The 22,397-nt window shown below is 40.8% G+C and overlaps 2 protein-coding genes across 2 annotated transcripts in view; one reads left to right on the plus strand and one right to left on the minus strand.

Moving 5' to 3' along the window:
- The window catches only part of ASIP (agouti signaling protein), a 142,009-nt gene extending 138,712 nt beyond the window's left edge, over positions 1–3,297 (minus strand). Inside the window, exon 1 of the mRNA XM_077769368.1 lies at positions 3,217–3,297. The gene's annotated coding sequence lies outside the window, so the exon portion shown is untranslated. The remainder of the gene's footprint in view (positions 1–3,216) is intronic.
- A 152-nt stretch (positions 3,298–3,449) lies between these two features.
- On the plus strand, positions 3,450–22,319 carry EIF2S2 (eukaryotic translation initiation factor 2 subunit beta). The gene is made up of 9 exons (XM_077769308.1): positions 3,450–3,605; positions 9,576–9,753; positions 11,162–11,265; positions 15,244–15,379; positions 16,175–16,275; positions 16,889–17,037; positions 19,051–19,107; positions 21,247–21,332; positions 21,850–22,319. Exons 1-9 carry the CDS (start codon positions 3,591–3,593, stop codon positions 22,023–22,025), a joined length of 1,002 nt encoding a protein of 333 aa, XP_077625434.1. The 5' UTR covers positions 3,450–3,590; the 3' UTR covers positions 22,026–22,319.
- The last annotated feature ends 78 nt before the right edge of the window (positions 22,320–22,397 follow it).

Below are 22,397 nucleotides of genomic sequence, written 5' to 3' on the forward strand. Positions count from 1 at the left end.
AGAGGTACTATGAGGCCTCATTAAGACTCTTTGTGTCTCAGGGCGCCTGGGTGGCTTAGTCGGTTAAGCGTCTGACTTTCGCTTAGGTCATGATCTCGCGGTTCATGGGTTCGAGCCCCACGTCAGGCTCTGTGCTGACTGCCAGCTCAGAGCCTGGAGCCTGTTTCAGAGTCTGTGACTCCCTCTGTCTCTGACCCTCCCCTGCTCATGCTGTCTCTCTTTCTCCTAGAAATAAATAAAACATTAAAAAAGAAAAAAGGACTTTTTGTGTGTCTTTAGGGGTGCCTGGGTGGCTCAGTCGGTTAAGCACCAACTTCAGCTCAGGTCATGACCTCACGGTTCATGGGTTCGAGCCCCACGTCAGGCTCTGTGCTGACAGCTAGCTCAGAGCCTGGAGCTCGTTTCGGATTCTGTGTCTCCCTCTCTCTCTGACTCTCCCCTGCTCACGCTGTGTCTCTCTCTCTCAGAAATAATTTTAAAACATTAAAAAAAAATTTTAAAGACCTTTTTGTGTCTTTGTTAGTGTGAACTGAATAACATAAGGGTGATTTCCTAAGAGCTCCCCTCCACTTTAATCACCTCTGTTTCTTCCCCACCTTATTTGCCTGTACTTTGTCTCAGTGTTCATTTTTCTAGTTGAATAGCCTTTCCAAAACCTTAGACACACTGTTTTCCTCTCCATTCAAAGTGTTTTAGGGACTTTCTTTCTTTCTTTGCTTCTTTCTTTCTTTCTTTCATTTATTTCTGAAGGAGAGAGACAGCGTGAGCAGGGGAGGGTCAGAGAGAGAGGGAGACACAGAATCTGAAGCAGGCTCCAGACTCTGAGCTAGCTATCACCACAGAGCCCGACGCCCGGCTCGAACCCACAAACCGCGAGATCATGACTTGAGTGGAAGTCGGACTCTTAACCAACTGAGCCACCCAGGTGCCCCTAGAGATTTTCATGTCCCAAATGTTTGTCACTTTTCAAAGACCCAGGAGAGGATAAATGGTAGACACCAGTGGCTCTCAACCACAGGTCATTTGGTAATGTCTGGAGACATTTTTGGTTGTCACAAGTAGGGGCAGGGTGCCACTGACATGATAGAGGCCAGGGATGCCGGGAAACATCCCATCATGCACAGAACAGCCCCCAACAACAAAGAATTATCTGGCCCCAAATGTCAATAGTGCTACTGTTGAGAAACCCAGATATGAATAGTTATCAGTAGCTGAAGATGACTGAGGAGGCACTGCAACGTCCTTAGGAATGGAGATTCTCAAGGTGGTAAAGGGGCAGCCACTGACATCAGATTGTCTGGACTTGGATCCTCAGGTTCCCCCTTTTGCTGGATGGATTACTTTGGACTAATTGCTCAGTACCATGAAAGTGCAGTTTCCTCATTCAGAAAAAGGGGCTAATAAAGTGTTCTCGTAAGGTGTAAACTCCTTGGAGGCAGCGACTTAAATTTACCTGCCATGCTTAGATTAGGGACTAATATTCAATGCAGAATGCTAAATGTCTATGGATTGTCTCACATAGTTGTTTTGAGGCCTAAAGCAGAGCACATATATTAAGTGATATGAAGCACAGTGAAAAGGAGAAAAGCAGCCCCTAATAGTGGGAATTAGGCTGGCACCATACACTGGGATGTGCTGCACTGGTGAACATAAACAATTACAAAGCCACTCTGGTCAGGATAGATTAACACAAAAACAAAACCATTCCATAATCATGTCTGGATACAAACAAAAAAATAACATTATCCCATACAAACACACACATCTCCCTGTCCTGGCTAACATAAGGGACTGCATCATAACCAATCATATTTTTAGCTTCTCTTGGCTCTTCTTCCTTTTTAAATAAGAATTATTAAAATACCCCATCATAGAATTACCAACACCTCAAAGCAGCAACCAGTCTAGATAGAAGGCCTGCTTCCTTGAAACACTCCTTAAAGTTACCTAACACAAGCCCATATATAAATTCTTTCCAAGACCCTCTTGCTGAATGTGCCCATCCTTCACAATAAGCCCAGCTTTGTTCAACCATAGCTGTGTTCTCAGGGGTCTTTGGTTAGAGGCCACCAACAATGGCGAGAGCTCCTTAAAAGATAACTGCTTTTAAGGCAACTGGATGGTTCAGTTGGTTGGACCTCTGACTTTTGATTTTGGCTCAGGTCATGAACTCAGTTGGTGGGCTCAAGCCCCTGGTCAGGTTCCACACTGGGAGCCTGGGGCATGCTTGAGACTCTCTCCTTCTCTCTCTCTCTCTCGGCCCCTCCCCTGCTCATCCTTTCCCTCATTCCAAATAAATACTTCTTTTCTGCTTTTTTTCTGGTATTTTTATGCCTCAAGGGGAATTGCATGATGCACCCACAGCATTCAAACAGAGATTTCATAAACACGTGTTTTCAGGCTTCTTGACAGACTGCTGGCAGGCTGTTTCTTTTCGGGGACATCTTCTCTCAAGACTATAGAGAGAAGACTTTTGGTTCTGGACGTCCCAAGTTGAAATCTAGCCTGTCAGGCTAAATTTCTCCTTAAGCAGGGGCGCCTCTCAGTAGGTTAAGACTCTTGGTTTCACCTCAGGTCATGATCTCACAGTTTGTGGGTTCAAGCCCTGCGATGGGCCCCACGCTATCAGCACGAAGTCGATAGCACAAAGTCGGCCTGGAAATTCTCTCTCCCTCTCTCTGTCTCATGTTCTCTCTCTCTCTCTCTCTCTCAAAATAAATAAACTTTACAAAATTCTCATTAAGTAAAACCTCTTTAAAAAATTTTTAAATGTCTATTTTTGAGAGAGAGAGAGAGAGAGACTGAGAGCGAGCCGGGGGTGGGGGGCAGGAAGAGAGGGAGACACAGAATCCGAAGCAGGCTCCAGGCTCTGAGCTGTCAGCACAGAGCTCCATGTGGGGCTCGAAGCCACTAACCACGAATTCATGACGGAAGTCAAAGTCCAGCGCTTGAAGTCCACCGCTTAACCGAGTGAGCCGTAAAGGCTCTTAAGTGAGGTGCGCGCCTCTAGCACCAATGAGTTCCTCAAACATTAGAAAACCTCGAGGGCGCATAGTTGAGGTAGGAGCAAGGAAACTAAAGCCCTAACGGGCTCATATTATTGAGCTCTCACCCCCTATCCTAACCCAGGATAAATGGCCCCGAATTCATTCCACAAGCCGTGCAGAACAGCACAGAAACCTCTGGGCGGTGAAAGACTGAAGTAAGAGCAGCCACCTGCAAGAACCAATCTCCCGGCAAGCTGCCTCAGATGTAGCAGAAGCGCTCTGATCGCTGGGCGGCGTGCCTCAAGTGCTCGCCTCTTCTCCGTTGACTACAAGTCCCAGCTTGCCTGGCGCCGCGCCGTCGCCTGGTAACTCGCGCCAGACAGAGTGCTCCAGGTCCGCTCCGGCGCGCGCTTGCGCCTTAGCGGCTCTGCGCAGGCGTATTTCCAACGCTTGGGAGGAGAGGGCGGGGTGTCGTTCCCTTTCGCTGATGCAAGAGCCTAGTGCGGTGGTGGGAGAAGTGTCGGCAGGGGCAACGCTGCCGCTGGGGCCTGGGGCTGACCCGTCCGACTTCCCGTCTGTGCCGAGCCCACTCGAGCTGCAGCCATGTCCGGGGACGAGGTGAGGGTCTGAGCCTGGCTCTAGGGCTAAGGACTGAGGCGAGGAACCCACCCCACCCCAGTGTGGGAGACCGGGCCTGCGGCCTAGCAGCCGGCCGCCGCCATGTGGAGTAGCCGGGCCTAGGCGGCCCGGAGCGGTAGAGCTAGTGAGGACTTCGGAGCCGCGGGCCTGGCCGCGCCCGGCTCTCCTCAGGGCGGCGGCGCGGAGGCCTGCGTCCTTCCGTTGGCCGGCTTTCCAGAATTGAGGGCTCTTTGAGTTGCCGTCTTAGAAGGGGGTTGGATATCTGGGTAATTCCCCGAAGAGATTGGGGCTGGCGACTCCTGCATTCCTTTCGATTTGACACTGGGGCACCAGCTCTCCTCTCGGGGCGCCGGGAGTGCTGAGAGGAGCCGTTCTCAGCTCCGGCGGAGCGCCCTCGTCAAAAACTTTGAAGGCTGTCTTGTTCTGGCCGGTGTCCGCCCTTACACTAACTCATATCGAGCATTATTTCTTAAAAATACCGAGGGGTGAGGGAGATAGGACGAGAGGAAAAGATCCTTCGGCCTCAAAAAGTGACTGACTTCGGAAAGTTTTAGGGCGGGAGTTCCTGAGCCTTCCTGAACTGAGAGCTCACGAGAGACGTGAGCGGGAAGATCCGGCTGCAAAGCTGGCTGGATCGGTTTCCCCTGCCGTGCTTGTACCTCAGCAAGTTTTCTCAAATCTTTTTTAGCCAGGTTGGTTCCAGGTAACTTAAAATCAAACGGCTTATAATGAAATTTGATTCTAAGTGCTGACAGTATGTGTTAATCAACACTGGGGGGAAAGCTACGGCTTACCGGCCAGGTCTCCCCGCCAAAAACAATGCTCTTTAGTTTATATTCACTTTGTAAATATTGGAGTGCTTGGCCTCTAGCGCCTTGGAGAGGAGTTAGGGATAAAAATCGAGGCTTCCTGGAGCGTTGGATTTTTAGGTAGACCCTGAACGATGCTGAGGATTTCCACAAGTAGTGGAAAGGCCTCATCACAGGGTAAGGGAGTGGTTGAGAAGTACATGTAATCACAGAAAGACTATTCTGCAGCTTGGTTAGAGTTAATCCCCTTGAAATACGTGTGGTGGCTAATTCACAGAAGGATTTGAAGAAGACCGTATTAAGGAATTTTGATTTTATTCTGGAGGGGATTCCAATCTCATATTTGATGTTCACAAATACCCTGTAAAATTGTATCATTATTATGCCCGTTTTAGAGATGAGAGAACAGAGGCTCAGAGTTGTATGATGTCCATGATTAAACAGTAAGTGTGGAACCAGTAGTAGAATTCCAGATCTATGCAGTATTGCCTATGTAGTATTGCCTCCATCTAGGTAACTAACAGGCTCTTGATCTGTTAGGAGAGAAACAGTATAAATGAAGTAGGTGGTTTCTTGCTTGGAGGTCATGCTCTGACCTTCAAGATATTGTTCTGGCTACTGTATTTCAAAAGTTCTGAGAGTAGCAATGTTTTCGTGCTTGTTTTTTTTTCTAAGCTTCTCATAACCCTTAACAAAGTGCCTAATGTATGTATTGTGGGGTAGTATTCAGTCAGTGGGTTTTATGGTAAAGTACTCACAAGTGTTGTAAGGAAGGTAAGAGATCTAGTTGCTACAAGAGGTAGAAGAAATAGGGTCATTTCAACATAGTTGGGGAGCTGGAGGATTCAGCTTTAACAGTGGGGTCGGGTTTTGAAGGAAGTGGAATGTGAATACATTATTGAAGGGTGAAAAGGATTTTGTCAAGCAGACATGACAGAACCAGCATTCCAACAGAAGGCTTTGGAAGCCAATAAAGTATTAAGCAGCTTAGCAACTTCACAGGTCTGCCAGTCCAACTTCATTTTATAGGCAGGAAACGAGGGCCTAGGGAGGTTAACTTGCCCAAGATCACACAGCAAGACGACTAGAACCTCTCAGCCTTTGGCTTCCACTATGGAGGTATGTGCAGGGTCTGGTTCCTCTAGTATTGTTAACTAGATAAGTATTCTTAGGTCAGCCATTAACTTCTGACTGCTTTACAGACTTATAAGGATCAGGTTAACATTTGTACATGGAAATGGCTTATAATTGCCAGGGACTCCCCGAGAGTAGAATTCCTGGGCTACGATAGAGGGTTAAAGAACCTACTGCTAACTTTTTTTTTTCCTCTTCACATTTCTTTAAACACCTTATTGATGTATAATTGAAATAAACCACATGTTTCTTTTTAAACCTGGTAATTAAGCCAGAAACTCACCAGTATAGAACTTCTTTAACCTTGTGGAACCATGACCTTTAAAAAGCAGTGTTGTAGAATTATGGGGTGCTACCTAGTAAGGAAAAATTCCCTAATCAGCAGGCATTTGTTATTTTTAAGACCTTTTTTAAAAAAAAGTGCTGTCAGTAGCTAAGATTACTTATTAGTAGGTCCCATTCACAGGTATCATAAACATTGGGTTTTCACACAACATGGATGTTTTACAAAAGGAGCTTTAAACTAAAAAAAATAAGATTTCTGACTAAAAATGGATGTTTGGTACAAGATTTACAAAACAGAAGAATACAAAATAAAATTTTTTTTAGGATCCTGTTACCCAGACATGACAGTGCTTAGCATTTGTTCTCATCTTGTTTCTCTAGGTTCTTTGGTAACTAACACTTGCCTCCTGCGGGGTGGTGTGGTCATAAAGGTAGCTTCTTGGGTAAATTCTGTTGGATGAGAGTAGGTTATTTCTTTCATAAAGCATTTTAGGCTGTCTTCAGGGTATTTTTTACTGGTATCCCTTTTCCTCACCTCCAGCCCAACCCAGTACAACCCAGGAAGTTGCAAGTGGGAAACTTTTTGAAAGCTTTGTTGTGGGCCTTAAAAACAAAAACAAAACAAAACACTCAAGAGATCCTGTGGTTTTCCATAAGTGCATTATCAGCAACTGCTGCTCAAAGCCAAGCAAGTCTCATAAAACATTTTGAATGCAATAATTTGTAAGTCAGACATGAAAATCTTAAAAAGAAAACAAAGACTTTTTTTTTTTTTTTTTTTTTTTTTTNATTTATATTATTTTTACTCAGGATTGACCTGAGTACTCCTGCTCTGGGCACTGCTGTGGGATCCCTAGTTTCCTTATTTTTAAAATCGACTTTGCTAGGTGGTGGGAGGCAATGAGTATGTGTCTTAAATATCCAGAGAGAGATGTTAATTATTTTGAGAGAGATATTTATTACATTTTTTTCCTAATGTTTTTTAATTTATTTTTGAGAGACAGAGACAGCATGAGCAGGAGAGGGACAGAAAGAGAGGGAGACACAGAATCCGAAGACAGGCTCTACACTCTGAGCTAGCTATCAGCACAGAGCCCAATGCGGGGCTCGAACCCACAAACTGAGATCATGACCTGAGCCAAAGCCAGGACACTTAACCGACTGAGCCACCCAAGCACCCCTGTTTATTACTCTTTAGAAGGCTACAACCAAACTGTTCCCCTGTAGACTTTAAGTACAAATGTTTATCATAGGATAAGATGACAACTGTAAGGCAGTACTCATTTGAGAATCTCTCAAATTTTCCATATATTTTGCTGAATAATAAAGACTTAATTAATATTCCAGAGAACCTGATACTTGAAAAAAATGCAATAAATTGTAAGCCCTGCCAGACATCCAAATTTTTAGTGCCTAGAGTGCTGTCCTTTTGCCAAATCTCCATATTTCAGTAATGAGGATAAACTAGATAACCTCCCTGGAATAGATTGCAACACTCCATGTTAAGGTGACCCAAGGCCAGGTGGATCAGCAGTGGAGAACTTCCTCCTGTACTATCATCATCATCTTTTTTTTTTTTTTTTAATCAGCAATGTCCTTCAGACTGCATTTCAGAATTATTCATTTGCTATACTATTAAATCTTTGTGAAAATAAAAGAGGAAGTCTTTGAAATGAGGCTGTTATCCATTTCCAGAATGTCTTGATCCTTCTCTGTTGGGTGAAGACAGTGACTACCCTACTTTATTAAAGACCCTAGTTTAGTTTCAATGTAGCTCAGTTTCTCTAATGTACTTGGGTATGTTAGAATCCGTTTTTGGAATTTTGAGTTTCATGATGTCTTAGAAATTTGTTCACCCTTGATGAAATTTGAGGGATAGGAATCAAGAGACAGCATAATTTGTGAACCATGAAGCATTATATAAATTCTAATAATTGCTAACATTTATTGAGTACTTTTGTGTCAGGCACTGTGCCAAGTGTTTTTAATATATATGAACTTATATTTACGTAAATTTGTGAGGTTTGGTTTTGCTTCTGCTACTGATCTCCATTTTATAACTGAAGCATGGAGAGGCCAAGAACTTACCTGGAGTAACACAAGTAAGATTGAGAGTCAATATTTTCATTCAATCAGTTGGACTCCAGACCTGTGCGTTTGTTTGTTTGTTTGTTTGTTTGTTTAGGGGGGTGGGGAAGAGACAGAAAAAGCAGGCTCCACGCTGTCAGCACAGAGCCTGATGCAGGGCTCATACCCACAAACAGTGAGATCATGACCTGAGCCCAAAATCAAGAGTCAGACATGCAACTGGCTGAGCCACCCAGGCACCCCCACACCTATACTTTTAAATACTTCACTACACTGTTCCAGTGGTTCGTTGGGCAAAATGCTAAATTTAAGCATGGTAGAATTTGGACAAAGATGTAAGTAACTTAGAGAAAAAATATTTGGGATTTGAATTCAATTCTACTTCAGAGACCTTTTTCCTCTCTACCAGGCATCTGCCCTATATGTTCTTAAACTTTTGGGGCTGAAATAATGATCTGTGTTTTTTTTTATTTTTATTTTTTTCCCAAGTGATCTGTGTACGCAAATAGTCTAACACCAGTTATAAATTAGTTTTTCACTTATTCTCTAGTGGACATTAGATTTAAAATAACCTAAGAAAACTTTCAGTGTTTTAGAAACAATGTTCTAGAAACAAAAAGGAAAGTAAAAGGTCGTATGGAAGTTTCTCTTACTCAGAGATTAGCTATAGGAAAGGTTGCTGATGAGTTTCATAAAGGTTCATCTGAACTTGGAGGGGGAAAGAATTTTTTTTTTTTAATGTTTTTTTTTATTTATTTATTTCTAGGAGAGAGAGAGAGACAGCCTGAGCAGGGGAGGGTCAGAGAGAGGGAGTCACAGACTGAAACAGGCTCCAGGCTCTGAGCTGGCAGTCAGCACAGGGCCCGACGCGGGGCTCGAACCCACGAACCGTGAGATCATGACCTAAGCGAAAGTCGGACGCTCAACTGACTAAGCCACCCAGGCGCCCCAAGAATTTTTTTTTTTATTTAGATCAAGTCTAGTATAGCAACCCCAGGTTACCAGCGTTAAATAAAACATGTATAACCTGCCTAGGCATTCGTTTTCTCCTCTAAAAAATGGGGGGCATAGTATAGGTTATTTCTATGGTCCCTTCTCTAAGTTCCATGATGCATTTGTAGTCTCCAGTTTGCTCATGATTTTAAAAGTGAAGTTGCTGGGGGCGCCTGGGTGACTCGGTCGGTTGAGCATCTGACTTCGGCTCAGGTCATGATCTTGAGGTTCATGTGTTCGAGCCCCGCGTCGGGCTCTGTGCTGACAGCTAGCTCAGAGCCTGGATCCTGCTTCAGATTCTGTGTCTCCCTCGTTCTCTGACCCTCCCCTGCTCGTGCTCACTCGCGAGCTCTCTCTCTCTCTCAAATAAAAACATTTAAAAAAAAAAGTGAAGTTGCTGTATCTTGTGACAGTTTACATATTTAAAGGCACATGCACATGTTTCAAAATCCCACCTCCACCCCTATTTAATAATAAAGGTTGAATGGAGTGTGGGTGTGTGTAAAATCCTTTTTGGTACTTTAATGCACTGCATACTGTTTAACTTTTAAGCGTATACCCTTTAAGAGTACAACATGTTTGGAATGTGAGTATTATTAAACAATCACTTCCTTTTTCTTTCTTACTGTCCTTTAAACAGATGATTTTTGATCCTACTATGAGCAAGAAGAAAAAGAAGAAGAAGAAGCCTTTTATGTTAGATGAGGAAGGGGATGCCCAGACAGAAGAAACTCAGCCCTCAGAAACAAAAGAAATAGAACCAGAGCCAACTGAGGACAAAGATGTAGAAGCCGATGAAGAGGACAGTAGGAAAAAAGGTAAGTGGTAGATATGAGAGAGTCACTGTTGTCCTGTGAGAACTGGTTCTCTTCCATGAATGTTTTGGATTTTGTACATACAGTGACCTCTCAGCCTGATAAGGTTGTTCCGGTGAAGTTGAGGCTATCAACAGGCCATGTCCACTGGATCTTGCCAGATTTCTGATAAACTTGTTCCAGAGAAATTCTTACTGAATCCACAAGTTGCAGAGATGACAAAACCCCATCATTCCAGGCCTGGTTTTACCAGTCTAACCTGTCAGGTCTCTTTTCCAATTTTAATTGTGGTTGTATTTGAGTATAGGCAGAAAGATATAGGGCCACATAGGTAGTTTTGTGTCTTAGCAAGTCTGAAAATGTATAGAAGAGATTAAAATTACAGCCTAAAATGTTTGGATTCAGATATCAACACTAGTTATTCCCTCTTGTGTACTAACATAGACACTATTTGACTACTAGAAATAAATGATTCTGTAAACATAATTGACATCTGCTGAACAAAAGACACTGCTGGCGATGGGGAGAACTGACATTTATTGAGCACCTTCTATGTGCTAAGTAAGCATCTTGTACGTGTTTAAAACAAACTTGAAAAGTAAATAATTCTTGTAACAAGACAAAACGAATTCATTCATAGCTCCATGGAAAACTTGGTAGTAGAGGAATCCTAAAATAGTCCTAGTCTGGGGCACCTGGGTGGCTCAGTTGGTTGAGCGTCCAACTTCAGCTCAGGTCATGATCTCATGGTTCGTGGGTTCAAGTCCTGGATCAGGCTGTGCTGACAGCTCACAGCCTGGAGCCTGCTTCAGCTTCTGTGTCTCCTTCTCTCTCTGCTCCTTCCCTGCTCACATTCTGTCTCTCTGTCTCTCTCAAAAATAAGTAAACATTTAAAAAAATATTTTTAATAATAAAATTTAAAATAAAGTATTCCTAGTGTACAAGAGGGCAGGGCAAATGGAAAACTGATTGAATAAACCCATTATTACTCACTAATAATGGATAAAGTTTACTAAGAAGTGGAAGTAATTAGTTAGTCTGGCTGGCACCAGGGTTTAAGGTAAGGGAGATGAGAGGGTAGGCAGAAATAGAGAAAACTAGAGAGCCTTGGAAATTGTGTTAGAACCCTGACTTTGTCTTGGGAACAGTGAGGTATGATATGGTCAGATTACTAAATAAATGTTCCCAACATGGCCCCCTAACCAGGTTTTTCCTATAAAACTTTGACTTGACATGCCATTGTTTTTTTCAGAACCATTATCTTTTTGGTTGTAGAGAGACCACTGTACTAATTGATACTCGATCTCTATTCTGATAACTTGACTAATTAATATCTAAAATGTTGGTTTAACTCTTGATACTGTGTCTTCTGGTAGTTATTAATAATTTTTAATCTCAATTGTCTTTTTAGATGCTTCTGATGATTTAGATGATTTGAACTTCTTTAATCAGAAGAAAAAGAAGAAAAAAACAAAAAAGATATTTGATATTGATGAAGCTGAAGAAGGTGTAAAGGTAGTATTGCTTTCTTATTGAAGGTAAAATTTGACCTCTCGAAAGGTTGCTAAATGACTGATTTTTCCCTCTCCTTGTCTTGTCTCTTAACTAGCTTTGCTTTGGTTAGTAAGTACTTGATCACTTTTGGGTCATTTTCTTGGGATTTGGTCTGATTAGGTGTCTTAAAGGGATTATGGCTTAAAGGAATATAAATTTAGGTTTTAAACATTGTATTGTGTGCCATCAAGATGATTACAAAATGCCCCTTGTCCTTAACCACACTGCAATTAGCTGAGGAGAGCTATTTCTATAAGAGAGAAATCCTGTGGAGCATATATTCCTATAGTTTTTTCAGTTAAACTTGTGGTAGCATGTTGAAGATACACAAACTTACATGTGTGCCTCTGAGCAGCAAAAAATGAACCCCAGCTTGAGATGGTTGGTGGCTGATCATCTGTGGCCTATAGGAGAACAGGAGCACTGCGGCTCCTTTTATAGGGTTCTCTGATCTTGCAGGGACATGAGGCCCTATGATTGACTTGTTACTGGATCAGTTTCCAATGTAAATACCTGAGAACTCTTGGAATAAGAATAGATAATTGTGTGGGTAGGTAGGTAAATAAGAGGGTGGATCAGGAAGGAGATAAAAGTCTATTATTCCTTTACCTAGAGCTACTATTTTATTTATTCCTCCCTCCCTCCCTTCCTTCGAGAGAGAGAGAATCTTAGGTAAGCTCCACATGCTGCATGGAGCCCAGTGCAGGGCTCTGTCTCACATCTCTTGAGATCATGACCTGAGCCAAAATCAAGAAGCACCCGTGGAGCTACTGTTTTAAAGACTGTGTCCAGGAATCTTGAGCAGAGCCCACACATCTATTTAAAAAAAAATTCAGGATAATAGCAATTTTATGTATATACAAGTGAGAAGGAGCAAGCATGAGAACACAAATGCACATGTACTAAATGTCCCATTTTATGCCTTCTACCCCAATTTTTCTTTGGTTTGCTCGAACTGAAGTAAATAAGGTATATCCCACATGTAACAGGAAATGTGTACAGTAATTCATTTAGTTTTAGAAACAGTGTTGTAATTTTGATAACTTGGTTAATTCACCAAATATGTATTGGTAATTACAATGAGTCAGGCTAATTCCTAGAGTACTGAAATGAGTAAGATATTCTTCTGTTTTCAGAGATTATTTTAGTTCAGGGATAATTGAGAGTCCTTTAGAGCAAGGTGATTTTACCTGGATTCATCTTACTTTCTTCCTGTCTGGAGATTCTCTTCTCTACCTACTGTTGTAAGGAAATTGAGAAACAAAGGTTCAGATTATACTGAATGAATGAGGTTTTAATTTCCAGAGTATTAAGGTGACATCAGAGATGTGCTACAGAAGGTCTTGATTAACAAGGTTTTTGGGGGGGCATTTCCTCTAGTAGCTTTTGTCCTGAAGAGTTGCTTGTGAGCTCTATTCTTACTAAGTGCTTGAATACATTTTTCTCTGCTATTGACAAGTCATAAACATAAAAGCTTGTTAAAAGTGTCCTCATCAGCCCATCAAACACTAAAGTGTTTTTAAGATACTGCATTTTTTTAGACCATCACATGGCTTTTTAAAAATCTTGAAAAACACTGCCATTTTCTGTGTTTCACAGGGTCTTAGCCTCAGTTTGGAAGTAGATCTTACTGGGATGAAATAAATAATAGTATAGGACTAGAAATTGGCTATTGTTTGCTAGTTTATGTTAGCATATCTAAGTTTCTCATTTATTGACTGTCAACTCAGACTAAGTTAATATCTGCTGTCTTGTTTATGTGTTATCCAGCTAATACACATGGGCTGACTTGGTCTTTGATGGCCAAATGTGGCATTGAAAAAAACTACACAGCTGGATTTGGAATCTCAAGGCTGAGCTTCATTTACTTCCAGCTCTTCCAGCTTTTCTGTGAAGATTTATGAAATTATAGTGGCTAATGTCAGTAATTCAGGATACAGGCAAATAGATGATGATAGGTAATACAGCATACTTCAGGGTAGGAAGCAGGATAAGCTGGTGAAAGGATGGAGGAGATTAGAAGGCTGGAGACTGAGACTGGCCCTTTCTGATTTCCTGGGGTATGTATGACTCATTTCTAGTGACGTATTTACATCCATGACTATAGCAGCCAATCTTGGGATCAGACTTTACCATGTCTTCATCCACTCATCAGGGGACCCTAATTCTCTGGGTTCTGTCTTTTCTCTCTTTCCTGATGTCATCTATTGAAATGATGCCGAAAGACCTCTTCACAGTTTGGTGCCAGGCTGATTATGGTATAATAAAAAATAAATATTTGGTCTTTGTCCCCAGTTCCTGGCACACAATTCCTAAAACCCTTGTCATTTCTGCAGTGACAAAAGTGTCTTTTGAGATGACTAGTGGCTAGGAGCTCATGGATGCTTCAGGGTGGGGGCTCATTGTCAGAAAGATGAAGCCATGATTAAAGGATTGGAAATTTCACACACACACACTCCTCCAGGAAAAAGGGGCTGGAGATGATGAGTCAGTCACCAGTGGACAATGATTTAATTAATCCTGCCTATATAATAAAACCTCCATAAAAACCCTTCAGCAATGGAGGTTGGAGAGCTTTAGAGTTAGTGGACACATGGGGCTTTTGGAAGAATGGTATAATCAGGTAAGTTCTGCACCTGCCTGCCTCCCCCCTTTTCTTACTCTGTGCATCTTTTCCATTTGACTGTTACTGAATTGTATCCTTTATAATAAACTGGTAATGGTTATGTGAAGTGCTTTTCCAGATTCTGTGAGTCATTCTAGCAGATTATTAAATGGGGTGGAGGCGTGTTCTAAATTTGTAGTCTTGTCCAAGTGTGGGTAAAACATTGGGGACCCTATCCTTGCATTGGCCTCTGAAGTAAGGACAGTCTTGGACTGAGCCATTAAACCTGTGGAGTCTATCACGAGCCTGTACAGTGTCAGAATTGAATTGAATCATTGGCCACCTAGTTAATGTCAGAGAGTTGGAGAATTACTGTGGAAAACACCACGTGCTTGGTGTCAGGAGGAAAAAACCCTCCCAGTGATTGCATCAAAATACTTAGAAACTCCTGAATACTCCTGTTCCTTGTTAATCAGAGATTTAGGAGCCTTTTAAAGATTCCCAGGTGTTTATGACAGTGACCTGGTTTGGAAATATGGGCAATAATTATAAGATCTCCAGGCTGATGGATAAAGGAAAAAGTCCCACAAAAGTGTCTTAAAGACACTGGCTGGGGGGCGCCTGGGTGGCTTAGTCGGTTAAGCGTCTGACTTTCGCTCAGGTCATGATCTCGCGGTTCGTGGGTTCAAGCCCCGCGTCGGGCTCTTTGCTGACTGCCAGCTCGGAGCCTGGAGCCTGTTTCAGTCTGTGGTTCCCTCTCTCTCTGACCCTCCCCTGCTCATGCTGTCTCTCTCTCTCTCTCTCTCCCAGAAAGAAATAAAAAATATAAAAACAAAAAAACAAAAAAAAAGCCACTGGCTGGTTCAGTGAGAAAAACATGTGACTCTTAAACTCGGGGTCGTGAATTCAGGCCCCACATGGGCATGGAGTCTGCTTTTAAAAAAGTGTATTAAAGAATTTCCAGTTTAAATGACAAAGACTGTCTGACCTAGTTTGGTCTACCTGTGAGGACATTTCTTACCTATCACTTCAGTTGTGAATATTTTATTTTTGTTTCCCTCCAAAATGATATCAGCCCATGTCATTTAAAAAATAGTCCTAGGGGTTCCTGGGTGACTCGGTTGGGCATCTGACTTTGGCTCAGGTCATGATCTCACAGTTCCTGGGTTGGAGCCCTGCGTCAGGCTCTGTGCTGACAGCTCAGAGCCAGGAGCCTGTTTTAGATTCTTTGTCTGCCTCTCCCCTGCTCACACACTGTTCTCACTCTCAAAAGTAAAGATTAAAAAAAAGTAGTCCTAGTATCAAAATACTGAGACTCTTATTCAATTTCTTAGGACCTTAAGATTGAAAGTGATATCCAAGAAGCAGCTGAACCAGAGGATGACCTTGATATTATGCTTGGCAATAAAAAGAAGAAAAAGAAGAACGTTAAGTTCCCAGAGGAGGATGAAATACTAGAGAAAGATGAAGGTAATATTGGGGCTCAGTAGCTCATTTCTAGGATACTCAAGACTTTAACCTAGTCTCTTGGTCCTTTCTTATTATTTCCTGCTCCTTATTTCCACTGCCTGATAATGGAAGCTAAAAGGAAAGAGTATCAGACTCTTAAATATGGAGAACAAACAAGAGGGTTGCTGAGGGCTAAATGGGTAAGGGGCATTAAGGAATCTACTCCTGAAATCATTGTTGCACTGTATGCTAACTTGAATGTAAATATAAAAATAAATTTATAAAAAGGAAATATCTAACTTGATAAAGACAGATTTCATGGGGGAAGAATTTGGCAGTTACATTGGAAGCCTGCTGATTAAGGCTGTGGGGAGAATCACTGTAACTGATTTTAAATAATATTTAAAGATTTTTTTTTTTGGTTAAAAGTGCTGTTTTATTCTAAGTACTGAAGTTCTTTAGAGAACTTTAGTATAGTCAGCAGATGGGTTTTTATGGATGTGGATGTTTCTTAAGTGCTTTAAAACAGCTGGACTTCTTTCCTCTCATTATCCATTATTTTCTCATTTGTTAAGAAATAATTTGGTATGCCTCTTATCACAAATTCCTAATTAGAGAGGTCTCTATTAAGAGTTTTTATGAAAAGTTGTAACATCCCTGTCTTTAAGAAATGACAGGTTGTTTATAATCCTTAATGCTTTTATGCTTTATGTGGGAGGGAAGACAAATGTCTTTGAAGCTTTCATTTCTCTAGATCTGCCCCCCCTCACTTTGTTCCTGCCTACCCCTCATTCTTACAGTCTTTGTTATCTATAGCTTTAGAAGATGAAGATAGCAAAAAAGATGATGGTATCTCCTTCAGTAACCAGACAGGCCCTGCTTGGGCAGGCTCAGAAAGAGACTACACATATGAGGAGGTAAGACAAATTCTGTTAAGAAAAAGAGCTAAGTGTTACTAGAACTCAAAGAAGAGCAAGATATTTATACTTAATTGGCAGGGCCATTGAAGAACAGATAGTGAAACAGATCCAGAGAGGTCATGCAATGAGTGCAGTGTTGGCCTGATGCCCTCATATGGGGCAGCCTACCCAGAGTTCTGCAGTCATTATGGTATTCATTGTTGCATCTGAATCCATGAACTTCTGAGGTCATGGAGGCCCCTTAGAATTGTGGGAGCAGTAGAGGAAGGAATTTGGGCCCAGAGTAAGTCTGGAATTTGCTTGTTTCAGCTTTCCTGAATCTTACTTTTCCGTGTATTGTACACTCTCCCATAAAAACTGCAGAATTATTAGGGTCTCATTTGTTCATTTAGCTTTGAACAGGCTGTCACTGAGCATCTGTAATGGAGAAACCGGTCCTGGTTAAGGATTGAGTCTTGCTCTCATGGCACTGCCAGAACATGTAGTGATATGTGTGTGTTTAGTAAAAAGTGATGTTTGCTTTGCTTGAAGTAAAACAGTGACTCAAGTGGGAACTTTATATTCCTGCTATTTATAAGAATGTACCTGAATACCAATTGTTTCTCTATAGCTACTGAATCGAGTGTTCAACATTATGAGGGAAAAGAATCCAGATATGGTTGCTGGAGAGAAAAGGAAATTTGTCATGAAACCTCCACAGGTTGTCCGAGTAGGAACAAAGAAAACTTCTTTTGTCAACTTTACAGATATCTGTAAACTGTAAGTTGGTTAATGGAGTCTCCACTCCAAATAACAGAGTCTCAGAGGAGTTTATGTTAAATGTCTTTATTGTGCACTTTGTTGCAGGTAGAATGTTGGGTTAGTTTGAGGGAGGTCACAGTTCAAGTCTGTTCTCTTCATAGGTATTTCTATTCATAGGTCTCAGGGCTTGTTTTATTAGGCATCCAGAGGTGAGAGACCCATGAGTGTGGATCCTAACTATATAGTGAAAAGGGAGGAGGCTGAATGTTGTCCTTAGACAGGAGCCTGTGGAGCCCAGGGAGGTGAAAGGCTTATCAGGCTGGGGTGGGCCTGCCAAACAAGTACAAGGGTGAGCTCCAGGAAAGCAGTTGAATTTGGTGTGCCTCTTCTTGGATGGTCATTGTCAAGACACAGTGAGATTTCAGCTTTCTTAATTACCATCACATTCTCTGTATCACCCTCCGGCCACTATCTGGGTTTTTCACTTCCGACAGCTCCCCTGCATTTCTACTGACCGGCTTCTTAGGGCAACTGACCGTATCTGTCTACTCTTTGTTATTCAGTTTCATAAATGATACATGCTTATTGTGGATAAAAGGCAAAAACAAGGATGAACAGAAAAGAGAATAATCTCTAAAAATTTACCACCCAGAGATAATCACTGGTTTTCATTATATGTATTACTTTAAAGATTTTGGACATTTTTGGTGATGACAACAGTAGTATAGAAAACATAGACATGGAAGAAAATGAAAAATCATCTGTAATATATTTTGAAACATTTGCTTCAGATCTTTTTCTTCTTTAAAGAGTGTTTTACAGTTAAAATTATAGACATCATAAAGAGATAGGTAATCATAGTTTAATACTGTTTTATTTAGTTTTGTGCATGTAGTTATTTTAAAATAAATTGGTGTCATACTGGTTTTTAACCTATTTTTCTCTTAGCATATTACAAAACATTTACCCACGTGATTAAACCGTTTTCACAAATGTTTTTAGTAGCTACACAACATACTCTAATAGCTCTTAGGTGGATACAGTTTCTTCCATGTTTCATGATCAGCAGCAAAGCTTCAGGAAACATCCTGATACATGTATCTTGACAATAACTGAGAATAGAGCCTTAGGGCAAAAGTTCTCAAAATGGAGTTGCTGAGTTAAAAGGAATGGATATTTTTATGGCAAACATTGGCAAACTGCTTTCCAATAAGCTTGTACAAATTTGTACTCCCACTAGCAATGTGGGAGCTTACTTGTTTTATTATATTTTCACCAACCCTCACTACACTTTGGGAAAAAATAACCTTAAAATCGCAATAGTAGTACTTGTTTGAAACATGTTCAAACAATGCCAAGTGAATAGAATTAAAAAGTGAAAATATTGAATGGCATTGCTCTGTACTTGCTTTTTCCTGTGTGTACTTTTTGTTGTCATGTAGATAGAATGGATGTACCATTAACTTATTTAACTGCTCTCCAGTTGGTGAATATTTAAGCTGTTACCAATTTTTCTGCTGTCGTGCTACCATGAAATATTTCTCAATATATTGTCCCCCCCTTTTTAATGAAAAATTTCAAACAGGAAATATATCAGAATTAGCATAACAAACATCCAAGTGTCCATTGCCTGGGTTTGGTATATTTTGACACATTTGTCTCAGGTATTTTTCTTCTTTAATGAGCAGGTTTTACAGTTAAAATTACAGACATCTCTGTATCTCTTTATGATCCCATCACTTTCCTTCTCAGAAAAAGATGTTAACCTCTAAAGTTGGTGTTTACCTTTCCTGTCCATGTTTCTAGACATTTATTCATATATCTGTATTTATAAATAACATATTGCTTTGTGGGCTTTAAAATGTAAATAAATGGTATTCTATATATCTTTATTTCAAGATTTGATGAACCATGCACTAAAATTCACTGAATAATTGGGTAATCAGATTAAAACCGTGAACAGGATGGTGTTTTAGACATTTCATCATTTCGTTCCACAGATAAGGTTTATGTGTTCTGTTTTCTTTTTAGATTACATCGTCAGCCCAAACATCTCCTTGCATTTTTATTGGCTGAATTGGGTACAAGGTAAGAAACTATATTCACATTTATATAGTTATATATAGTAGTACTGGATGTTTTAGAGGAACTTTTAACTTGAAAAGGATACAACACAACACCCTTAGAAAGAACATTCACCTGACTAATCAGAGAAATTTTTAGGCCAGTGAGGGAGGGAAATCATTTTTGAGAGCTTGGCTGGTCAGGAATAGAGAACAGAATTATCAATGGCTCATCTATACAGGCCTGTTAGTATCTTGTCATTAACTGGAATTCTTAGGTCTTTTTATGGAACAAATATTAGATTTCAGAGGAAACCATTTTCTTAGGTCAGAATTTATTTTCTAAATTGTTAATATGCTATTGAAGAAAAAGAGCTTATAAGTTGATGAGTGGCACAGGAGAAACCCTAAAACAGAGATCCATAATTAGTTATTTCCGTGTCTTCAAGGCTTATCTGTTGAAGGCACCAAGCCAGCTTCTCTCCATTCAGGGAGACCAGAATCCCTTGGAGCCCATCCCAATGAGTGTGACTATAAATACTAGGAGTCCCTTAAAGATAACTGATGTAGACTTGAGAGCAGCATGATAATAGTGACTCACCCATGCTGATTATCTACTATATGTCAGGTACTGTGCCAAGCACTTTTTTGGGTACTGTCTCAGTCTTTACAACACTCCTATGAACTGTAAGTAGAAGGTAATACTATACAGATTTGGAAACCATTTCATTGAAGTTGTAGTTGGTCACATAGCTAGTTAACGTCATAGTCAAGATGGCAGACTCAGTTCTGCCTATCTCTGGAGTTTGAGTTCTTAAAAGGCTTACAGAGATAACTAAGGTGTTCTGCTCTCTTCCTCCTTAAAACTTTTCTTAAAACTCAGTTTGATGGAATTGGCTACATTTGCTCTGGGGATAAGGAGTGGTTTACTTGACTACTGGTAGATAGGTAGGCTCTATTGCAGAAGAATTGTGTTTTAAGTGTAAATTTGTTATAAACATTCAATAAAAACTAGCAGTGGTTTTCCTACCTCTCTGAATAATTTAGTTTTTGTAGAAGTGGGGTATTGTAACAAGTTGTGACCAGTGAACTTATGGTCAGTGGGCTAAATATTATGGGGTTGTTGAGAAAATTCAGTATCTTTTGACAGTGAATGGAAAAAATTTCTTACATCAAGCAGTGGAATCACCGTAGCCTGGAGATTAAGGGTTACTTACAGTCCATGGAAGATGATAATAAACTCTTATAGTTAAAGGAGAATCACAGGAGGGGTTCTTAAAAAGTCACTTTTATAATGAGATACAAAACATATAAATGTAATGCTACCTGGCTGAATTCTGTTGTTTCACTTTGTTCAAAATTACAAATCACAAATGATAATGTCTAGCCCAGAGCTTTACCATTAAGTTCTTGTCAGCAGCTTTTCAAAAAGTTCATCTTAAAGAACCAGGGACAATATGTGGCCTGTGATTTCACCTTTATTGGTAACAGCTTTATAGAGATATAGTTCACACATTTAATGTACAAAGGCTTTTAATATGGTGACATAGTTGAACAGGCCTTACCATGACCCATTTTAGAATATTTTCAACTATATGACGATTTCAAAATATTTAGTGCTTAGAATTTTTAGACACAACTCCCTTCCTATTTTAATATATATAGACCCCCTCACTGCCTTGTACATGGCTTACAGAATCAACTTGTTTTATTAGACTTAAAAGTCATTAGAGACTTAATTGGTTGAAGTTGGACTTAATGTTGGGAAATATGGGTAGTCCATCAGGCACCAACTACTTTAAAAACAAATTTTGGAAACCAGGTGGTATCGGACTGCTCCTATGCCAGTGAACATATTTCATTATTTTTAAAATGTTTTTTATTTCTGATAAAGAGACAGTGTGAGCGGGAAGGGTCAGAGAGAGAGGGAGATACAGAATCCGAAGCAGGCTCCAGGCTCTGAGCTAGCCGTCAGCACAGAGCCCAACATGAGACTCGAACCTACGAACTGTGAGATCATGACCTGAGCTGAAGTCGGACACTTAACCAGCTGAGCCACCCAGGCGCCCCCACTGAATATATTTTAAATTAAGTGTATAAAGGTGCTGAAATTTGGTTACTTACAGGAAACAACAATAATGGAGGTATTTGTTTTCTCTCATAGTGGTTCTATAGATGGAAATAATCAACTTGTAATCAAAGGAAGATTCCAACAGAAACAGATAGAAAATGTTTTGAGAAGATATATCAGTAAGTGCATAGTTTAATTACATTATCTCACTCGGAAATGTTCCGATCAGGCTGCAGTATTTTGGGGATGAGGGAAAATGACAATGATGGGAAGGTGGGACAGTGAGGGGACTCTGGGCATCTGCATAGTGGGAGAAGGGTTTGGATTTCTTCTTAAGGCCCAGCAGATTAAGGCTACTGTTGGTTATAGGCTGAAAGCCAAGACAGAGAAATCTGTTTGCATTCAGGCCTAGCCTGCCTTTATCATCTTCCTAATGAATTAAAATTGGCAGGTCTGTTCCCACCTAAGTTGGTGCTGAGTGGCTCTCCTGTAGACAGAACCAGGCATCTGGCAAGCATCCCTGCCTCCTTGGACATTTGGAGTCTTTTAACCCATGATTTTAGTACCTGAACCTTCTTTTTACCCCTAGAATGTCTAAGTTAAGCTAAAGCTCTCCTTAGTCTGGGTACTGTCTCGACTTACGGAGTTCTGTGTAGAATATGTTTCAGAGAAATAATTATGTTGCTTTTTCTGCAGAGGAATACGTCACCTGTCACACATGCCGATCACCGGACACAATCCTGCAAAAGGATACCCGACTCTATTTCTTACAGTGCGAAACTTGTCATTCTCGATGCTCTGTTGCCAGCATCAAGACCGGCTTCCAGGCTGTCACAGGCAAGCGAGCACAGCTCCGTGCCAAAGCTAACTAATTGGCTAACCACCACTGATTTTCAGAGTGTGTTGTGGAGATTTGGCTGGACAGGTTTATCATCAGAGTGGATATACCATTGTATTAAATACAAGATAGAAAAGCTGCCAAGTTCTTTGGCTTGTGGCTGGTTGGTCTGAAATCTTTGCAAGATGCCGATGCTCAAGCTGTTGATCTACTCATTGCCTACTTTAACAACTGTCAGAAAAACGTGATGGGGTAAGGCGGTGCTTTTTTAAAATCGTTCATAGACTTATGTAAAATGCAAGATAAATTAAAGTTATTATAACAGTGATTCTTCCAATTTGGTTTGTCCTTCAGTTTTCTATAAAAATTGTGCTTAATGAATTTAGCAGAAATAGTTTGTGCCTCG

Source organism: Crocuta crocuta, unplaced genomic scaffold (genome assembly GCF_008692635.1).
Source record: "Crocuta crocuta isolate KB4526 unplaced genomic scaffold, BGI_CrCroc_1.0 scaffold445, whole genome shotgun sequence".
Lineage (NCBI taxonomy): Eukaryota > Metazoa > Chordata > Mammalia > Carnivora > Hyaenidae > Crocuta > Crocuta crocuta.

Bases quoted from the DNA above. Each gene is read 5' to 3' on its own strand.
- EIF2S2 (XM_077769308.1), top strand. The intron at 17,038-19,050 runs GTAAGTTGGTTA...TTTTCTTTTTAG, and splicing joins TTTACAGATATCTGTAAACT to ATTACATCGTCAGCCCAAAC. The intron at 19,108-21,246 runs GTAAGAAACTAT...TTTCTCTCATAG, and splicing joins TTGGCTGAATTGGGTACAAG to TGGTTCTATAGATGGAAATA.